This window comes from Diadema setosum, chromosome 7 (assembly GCF_964275005.1).
Source record: "Diadema setosum chromosome 7, eeDiaSeto1, whole genome shotgun sequence".
Classification (NCBI taxonomy): Eukaryota; Metazoa; Echinodermata; class Echinoidea; order Diadematoida; family Diadematidae; genus Diadema; species Diadema setosum.
This window is the reverse complement of record NC_092691.1, coordinates 20,403,513-20,412,710: the sequence shown is the minus strand read 5'-3', so window position 1 is coordinate 20,412,710 and position 9,198 is coordinate 20,403,513. Positions and strand designations below refer to the sequence as shown.

The following is a 9,198-nucleotide window of genomic DNA, read 5'->3' as shown; positions in this document are numbered from 1 at the left end:
AACAAAAGTTTCAAAATGTTTGCGTAAAAAAAAAAAAAAAAAAAAAAAAATCTGTGTATGGCGCATGTGTAGCTGGAACTTGCCATGTAGCATGTTACAGTCTGCAAACTGTGTCATACCCATAAAAGATACTTTAAAATTGTCTGTGACTTCCAAAGAGAAATCCATTTATGACTATCCCACAAGTAAGATTTATCTTCTTTTTCTTTGTTTTGTTTTTTTTTTTTTTTTGGGGGGGGGGGAGGACTTGAAGTATTTGGGTCTTACCATTTTAAGCATGATTGCCCTCTTAAACATATCTTGTCAGGTCAGGATGAATTTTTAGTTTACTAATAATCAGTTGACTGTTGAGGAATCCCCTTGCCTTTTTTTTTTTTTTTGTAATTACTGAAATGACATTGAATTTTTGCCTTTTGACCAATTTGTCATTAATGAAGATACTGTACATCTTCATTTGGAAGGAACTCGAGGAGAAGGTCAGATTTGCATTGATTGACAAGACCATGGACCAGGAGAACTTCATTGGAAATTTCCTGTCCCTTGATTGTGGGATTGGGCTAGGGACTTTCCAGGGAGAGGTGTCCTCTGTCTGCAAGGACGCCCAAACCATCTCTCTCAGGAACGCGTTCAGGAATGGAGTCAAGTACGATGTGCCAGAAGTTACCATCAGGTGAGGAGGCACTGGGAATGTCACAGTTTGTACATTATAGGAATTGTTGCAACAGCAAGCCGATTGCAAGTACTTTAGACTGTTCCTGACAGACTTGTCATTCAAGCCACATGATAAAAAATCCAATTTAAAGCTATCGTGAGTGCCCTATTGACAAGGATCGAATGGGTAAACAAAGCAGAAAAAAAAACCCACCTTTTTTGTTAGTTTTTGTTTTCTAAATTGGCAAGTAAATGGAGTTCATGCTTAGGGTGTTTTAGTTGTTGTGGAAAAAGTAATTACTGTTTTGAGAAAAAAAGTAAAGTTGATCCACAAAACAAGAATATCTGTACTTTCATTCTTTTTACTAAAATACGTGTTAACAGTTACTTCTGCCTTGTCTATTTTGTTGTTCCAAGATTATTCGTTATTCGGTGTGGTTCATGCAAGTGATGTCATGATGAACCTACTGTACTGATAATTCCACAGAAGTTTATTACACTTTGCAGGGAGACAAAGAACTTGACAGCCTATTAACTACAGATTGCAGTACTGCAGTGTAGAAAGTGGCTGATGATGTATGACATTTTGATATGTACATTGTAGAGCTTCCGACATAAAGGACCTAAAAATTTTGAAGACTTGTGAAGACCTGAGGAAGGAGGCAGAGAAGAACAAGGAGATCCTCAGGGCAGTCAGCAGCAAGACCAAAAAAGACAAGCCAAGTGGTGAACAGACTACACCAAAGAGTAAGTCTCTCAATGTTTCTGTGATCATGACCATTCTTGAACAGAAAGGTATCATTCTTTGCATTTGTAACTGAAACAATCAAGCAACTCTGACTGTGTACCATTTTCAACAGTGTTAACACATTGTTAGGATTTTTATGTGTGTTTGATTGGACGAGAGAATGACCAGGAGCTTTGGCTGAGGTGACGGTAAGAAGGGTTATATTTTGTTGCTTCCATCAAAATGCAGCCTCGACCAATTACAAGCATGCTGGGGATGCTACAAAGTCAAACCTTACAGCAGCTCGGAGGTCAAACAATGCAGAGAGGGCCCAGAGTAAATCACCACACAGAAAGCCGCCCCATGGTGATGGCAAGGCCCAGAGAGACTCGAGCGCTGACGGAGGCCAGAAAGCCAAGCTCGCCAACTTGAATCACAGCCAGCGCTCTGCGTTCCACTCGCCCAATCGAAAACAGAATGGAACGGCGGATGTGTCCGGCGCGGGGGAGAAGGCGAAGGCAGGCTTTCGCACAAAGCGCTCGGCTTCGTTCAACATGCCTCACGGTAAGGGGTCGGGTGACGAAGGTGCAGGCGGGAGACCAGGACGTCCTGGATTCAACAGGGTCAACAGCGTGGATGGCTTGCCAAAGCACGGTGGTGGAGACAACGGAGAGGATGAAGTGAGGCAGGCTGACAGGGGCAGGAGGAGAATACACTCAGGTGACTTAATACCCCTTCTCAGATTATCAGTGTAATCTGCATTCTACATGCACACTTCAAACATTTTCAGTTACTCCAGATTTTGCTCACTTAAAATACAATTTCACTGCATGTTCAAAATCACTTTGATATATTGAGCGTAATTTTGTAAACAGCAGGGTAGTCCACAAGGAGTTTGAGCATGTCACTGCAACGTGCTCCAATTCTTGTGCTACACTCAAAAAAGCCTGCAATATGCTGTGCAACATCCTTTAGAATTGGAAATATGCTCAAAATAAATGTTTAATTCAAACATGTGAAAACATGTACAAACCTTGAGAATAGTGACAAATTGCCACCTCATCCAATATTGTAAAATCTTTAACTGTAATGAATATGATGTTATGTTTAACTGATGTGTTTTCTTCTTCTACTTCTCCTTCATGAAAAGAGGCAATACTGCAGATTGTCTAATCCTTGTACTATTTTTGAATCTACCATTCAAATGTCTGCTAATGCATTCTACCAGTATCCAAATTATTATTTTTCTCTTGTCTCAAGTCCTTGTGAAGTTATATTGCTTATTGTGCCGTTGATTATTAATGATTGTTTTTCATCTTGACAGGCATTAATCCACATGAATTGCCATATGCCCAATCAATTAACAATTTGTATGTTTACTATAAAAGTGGATATTTTCATGCGAGTGAGTTTTCATGCTCACCCGGGTATAGTAGATGAATTTCACATGTTTTTCTGCGGAATCAGGGGCCAGTTGCATAAAAGTTACTATTATGATAACTTCCATGGACTTCTTGATTTTGATTACCTGTTGAGTATTGTTACCATGGTAGTTACCATTGGATGGCAAAGTTACCACAGAAGTAACTTTTATGCCACCGGCCCCAGGACATTAATACTGGAACATATGGCATGTGAAAATATTTGCAGGCTCCTATTTTCGTGATAGCTTCTGGTTGCACAAAATGCATGAAAATGTCCACTTTTACAGTATGGTCCAATTACACTTCTGTGCTAAACAGAGAATTCTAGTACCCTGCATATTTATTTTTATTTTTCGTGTTTTTTTTTTATTTTTTTATTAATATTATTATTTTTTTTTACAAAAATGGAAGAATAAATTTTGCTGTAGACTCGTGGATACTTACAAACTGTCAGTACAACTTCAGTTATCCATGTTTGTGTATTGATATTGTCTTCATTCGTTGGGATCACAAAATATATGTTGACCACTTTCTTCTTAGATCAAATCCTGCATGTAAAAGGATTGGGGTATTTAATCGTTTCCAACAGTTATAGTATGTGGTAGATTCATCAGTGTTATTTTGCCGTAATGCTTCATATTTACATTCTGTTTCTTCACCCCCAAAGATGATGTATCCAAGCTTGGATAGGCTTGACAGGATTCCTATAGTGGGCAAATCGATCTATTCTAATACTTTGACATTATGAGTAACAATTTCTGATGTCATGATACTATTAGCTGAATGAAAACCTATGATGAAGAAGCAGATACCTTTTCTTAAAACTGCAGTCATGTTCTCATGATCTCTAGTAAAGAAATGTAACAGTATTTTCTCCATGTTTTACATAACCCTTTTACCTAAGCTTCAACAGTGGAAGTGGTTTTGTTTGTTGAAATTATCTCAAACTGAAAAATATGTGCATTACTACAGGGAGCTACGAATCCAACCAAACTCGCTCTTCACCTGTAAAAATCACGGGAACCAATGGTCGCAAGCACAACCGTGGAGGCTTCAACTCGAGGAATATGGAGTGCTTCAGTGCACCGGTGGAGAGTTTCCTTAATGATGACTTCGACTTTGATTCGAACTTTGCCCTGTTTGACAAGGAGAACTTCTACGAGGAGCTCGATGCAATGGGAGACAACCGGCCCAAACGCCAGGGACCGAGGAATCTGAGATTTGACGAGAACATCCTGGAGAGGAGGGAGTCTGAGGAAGGAAAGCGGATCATCTGCCCAGATACCACAGGCAGATGGTACCACACAGGTCAGTATGCACTGAGGCTCAACGGTGTGCTCAGTCAGATGTGCTGTCAATGTTGAATAACACCCCCAATCTCTCCCCCCCCCCCCCCAAGGTCATGTAACATGGACCAAAAGTAAAAAATGTATCATGTTTAAATTCAAAATATCTGTCCAGCCCTTCTGTCCTGCCTAATGCCAGTGCATTAACCTTGCAGGAGTCAAAATCTTATAGAAATCATGACAGTCATAAAAACTAAAAAAATAAAATACATCAATCAATATTCAATAAGATCACAATTTTTCTTGTAATGCACCTCATTCACAAATATGTGAGACAATGTAGACCATGCTGACTAATTCACCCTACAAATCTTCATGTGCAAGCTGCAAATCTTCTTTTCCTAGTTTGAGAAGCAACCAAGTTCCAAAACAGTTGCCACTAAGGATATATTTATTATTATTTTTTTTTTTTGTGTGGAATTTCATTACAATCTGTGAAATGTTTGTAATTTGTGCTCAGGAATAGCTTTGTACATCACAACTTAAAAACATGCTGCAGGACAGTTACATCACTTTTTAGCTCAATAACATAATGTATATTTCATTCACAAAGTGAGAGCATTTATATGAAGGGAAGGTGTTGAGTTTTTGTTGTGATAATCTACTTGTTCACTTGCTTTATTCCCTTGGTGTTTATGCTCAGATACTGACATGCAGATACCAGGGATTTCCCCCGAGCTGAAGGCCAGGTTGATGTCGTCAGCCACAGGAGCTGGTCTGACGGTAGAGAGACGGCTAGAAGCAGTAGGGATGTGCACTTCACAGGTTGTCTTACAGCTCCTAGAAAAGCAGAGGAGGTACGTCTAGTCTGCAACAGTCACAGAGAAATCACACATAGTGTTTGAGTTGATTTTTATGACTACAGTGAAGAAAACAGTGGGAGTAGAGTAAAGTTTCTTGAAAGCAAGCAATTTCTTTTCTTTGTAGTTTTGTAATTTTCAGTGTCATGGGTCTTAATGCAGTAGTTGTATATTTCACAGTACCATGATATTTAAGTTAGACGAGGGGATGATGTCATTACTATCCATGTTTATCATTTACTGGCACACATTTCTTTTTTTCATTTATTGAAATTAAATTCCAAATGAAAAAAAAAAACACAACACTTGTAGTGAGTTAAAATAAAGTGTTACATTTGCCAAGATTTTAGTACTTGCAATTAATTTTATAATTTCTGAATGCACAACTGACTAAAACAGTTGTGAATCTGTTATATAATTGCCCTGTGAATATAATTTGTATGCTGCTAGCATTGATAATTCATGTTTATATCACAGTTTTTTCCAAAGTTAATGTAGTCAAGTGCAGGATTATGATAACCTATTATTTTGTTATTTTTGTATTCCTCCCATGTTTTGAATTAAGATGATATTCAAAAAGCATTCACTAGTATTGAAAACTGGCTACCAGAGTTAGAGTGTACTTCCCAAACTAGATTCAAGTCGACTTATAAATGAGCTCGGCAGTTGTTGTGGGTGCGTTATTGCAGCAAGGATCATTTCCTAGTGCGTCTGTACTGAAAGCCAACTGCTGAGATGTAACAGGGTAGATATAATACTTGCTGTCATCTTGGTGTATCCAGCAGTATCCTCATATAGAGTCCATATCTCTTTTCACTTTGCTTTAGATGTGATTAATGTTTGCATTTCCTTCTCGCATTGGGCAATGTCTTTTCAGAGTGTTCTGCAAGAGGAGGGCCACAGACCCCTCAGTGGTGGTGCTGTGTGGCCCACACTTACAGGGGGCCCAGGGGGTCAGCTGCGCCCGTCACCTCACTGGCCACGGGGTCGGCGTCACCCTCTTCGTGCCAAACTTTGTCAAGATGCTTGAAGAGCTGAGGCAGGAGATTGACTTGTTTGATGCGACAGACGGACTCAAACTACAGAGCTACAAAGGTAGGGTGTGGCATCCTGTAGAGAGAGATCCCATATTTGTGAACCCTGCACCATATTACCATCAAAAAGTTGCCAGACATGAATTTTTAGTTATATGGGCAGATTCTGAAAGAGCAGTCTTCAAGGTTTCAAATGTTGTATAACTCAATTTGAATGGACTTCCCTAACCTATCCAAATACTGAAAAAGAATGCGCACACTCTGGAAATGTGTGTACTGAGAAAAGAGGCTCTAAAGTATAGGATCTATGCAAGCCCTTAATCTCTATCAAGCCATGCTCTGTGCATTGATTGGGGAAAATAAAAACAGGATGTAAAACTCCTTAGCATCAACTATGAAGGGATTATCAGATTAAGCTGAGATTGAGCATGCTCTATAAAACACATTCTATCCATGACAAATGCCAACCATCAAAGCAGTAGCATCATCTTTTTCAAAAGTTACTAAGAGTTGAATGTGAAGAGTGTGTAAAGGGTTTGTTAGAAATGAAAAGGGGCCTCTAATACATACCTCATTACACTATTCTACAAAAAAGTGTTTTAGAAAAAACTGCTAAAGATGCAACTTCCCACTTGTTTTATGATCCCAATCTTTCGGATAATGTAGAAGAAGAATTGCTAATTCAGAAAATATGAAAAAGTCAAAATTAACTAGGTCGACCCATTTCACCTATTTTGAGTCCTCACATAAAATCAGGGTTTGTGACTTTTTGTTGGTTTTGTGATGCACGATCACATTTGGTCTCCTTTACTGCCCCTCACCCAGTTTGACTTGTGATTCTCAGGTTTACATGTTGCTTTGTTCTTTTTGTTCCATAAATTGCGAGCGTAGATCACCCTTTCTTTTCAGGCCATAATTGTGTTTCATTCAGTGATCATAATCACAATACTTAGATGTTGCATGTTTGGGGTTTATATTGATAACATATGAAAGTGAAGTACAAGAGAAATATGCGAATTCTGACTTGCAGCCGTACATGAGCACACATCATGAGTTGTATAATAGGTCTATATTTACACACAAGTTTGCCGACAGAGTGAGCAATTTTGGGCGTAAGCTGTGATTTTATGTAAGGTTACTCTGTTAATGGTGATTTTGTCAAGTGATACTATTCTTGTAATCTGGGCTTCTTTCTGCTGTCTTCATTGCTGAAGGGTTTTTGTTGTTGTTTTTTTTTTGTTCTCAATGTACTTTTAGATCTTCCTAAAAGCAATGAACTGATTGATTTGGTGATCTGTGCTCTGGACACACCCAACGACACCATCACCCCAGACCAGGCGTGGTACCGTGGCATCCTCCAGTGGTTGTCGGAAGTCAGCCAGGCCCCTGTCCTCTCTCTAGACCCATCCAACACCCAGACCTTCACCAGTAAGTGGGGCGTGGCTGTGGGACTTCCCCTGGAGTACGGCGAGAACATCGGAGAGCTGTACCTGTGTAGTGCCGGCCTGCCAAAGAAGGCCTTTGAAGCAGCTGGCATTCGCTACATGTCGCCGTTCAGCCACGGACTGTTTGTACAACTCGGCAACTCCTAGCAGCTGGCAAGCGGAGGCAATAAGTGCAATGAATAGGGACGCCAGTAATCCTTCATATAGGGCTATTTGCCATCTGAGATGTGCATCAGAAATAGCATGTCATGTTCCTTTTTTTTTGGTCTGTTACCAATTATTGACAAGACCTGCCAGTATTAATGTTCACCTTACTCATCATGTTAGATGTAGGGGAGATAGAGAAAGAGAGAGAGAGAGTGGTGGTCTAATATTAGATGTCATATACTGTTGAATGGTCATGTGGCCTACTGAGCACTATGTGCGGAACTGATTGTTAGCTTCTGTTATAGTCAGTGCTCACTACTACAGGATGTTAGCAAATCTGACTTGAGCCCAAATAGCACTTAAGGGAATGTAAAGTCAGGACGTAAAGGGAGCACAGTAATTTTTCTGTTTCAAACTAATTAAGATGATATTTTGTTCAATCTTGCATCGTTATAACCAACTTTGTACTGCATTGTTGGTGCTAAAATTTGTTGATATTGTGTTAATTCAAGTAAGTTGATTTTAGGGCATTAAAGCCACAAACAATGAAGTTCACATGCTGTGCACAAAAAGTTTCTTATTTTTACACTTAAAAGACTTGCCTTCTGTAGCTACAGGTATCAGGGTATTTGAGATGACAAATTTATGAATTTGTCATCCAGAGACATGTTTGTTTGTTTTGTTTTTTTGTTTTTTCACTTTGGGAGTGGGCAGTGACATGAATTTAAAGTAGTTTTGAGAGGTTTGTCAACTGAGGAGAGTAAAAAGATTTTCTGTCTTCTCTTGTGACTCTAAGTGGCATAGATGATACACCTTATAGGGATCCTTAGGCTGAAGAAGACTTTGTGTAAACATATGTTTTTACTTTTGATAATAAAAACACATGCTTATGAAATATCAACAGCATGGCTATGACTTCTGTGAGGAGAAAAAAAGAAAGAAGATAAATGTCATGAGAGGCAAGTACATAAATTCCATGCATGACTTTCATCTCTATGTGTAATGATATTTGTACGTCCAGTGTTGATTGCTTCTAAGTTATCAAGTCCACTATATTGATAGTAGTAAAACGTCCCCCACAGGCACGTCAATACGGTAAGAATAGACTAGCCATATTATTACACATGTATTCGAGGTGGTTGTGCGTGACTGGGTGCATGTAGGAGCCAGCGATACATCGATCTGTGTTATATTCATTCATTCAAGCGTATGGCACAGTGTGCCTGGTTGATACTGTTTGCTGACTATTCAGCTACATGGAGTGATGTATAGATGATGACTGGCGGGGGAGGGAACATACCGAATGTTCCACCCGAAGGGTTTGAAATGCTATTGAGGGGGGTTATAAGTCCCAAGATGAAGTCAAGGGACTTATATAGCCTCCCGAAATAGCATTTCAAACCCTGAGGGTGGAACGTTTGGTGCATGTTCCTAACAACAGTAGTCATCATCTGTTATATTATATGGGTTAGTCAAATACGTCAATGTCAACCACCAGCGCAACGCACTCGATCGCTCGTGCAGAGCCAAATTCACTGTGCGCGGGTCAACCGGGTCCTTCTGTCATTTATTAGGTGAAAATGTTTTCCCATGGGAGAACATTACAAAAATGTTCTCCCATGGG

The 9,198-nt window shown here is 39.6% G+C and overlaps 1 protein-coding gene across 1 annotated transcript; it reads left to right on the top strand.

The window, feature by feature from the left end:
• The first annotated feature begins 445 nt into the window (after positions 1–445).
• Positions 446–8,911, top strand: LOC140230595 (enhancer of mRNA-decapping protein 3-like). Its single transcript, XM_072310737.1, has 7 exons — positions 446–670; positions 1,256–1,398; positions 1,628–2,098; positions 3,775–4,110; positions 4,792–4,945; positions 5,826–6,043; positions 7,240–8,911. The coding sequence occupies exons 1-7, from the start codon at positions 504–506 to the stop codon at positions 7,572–7,574; spliced, it is 1,824 nt and encodes a 607-aa protein (XP_072166838.1). The 5' UTR covers positions 446–503; the 3' UTR covers positions 7,575–8,911.
• The last annotated feature ends 287 nt before the right edge of the window (positions 8,912–9,198 follow it).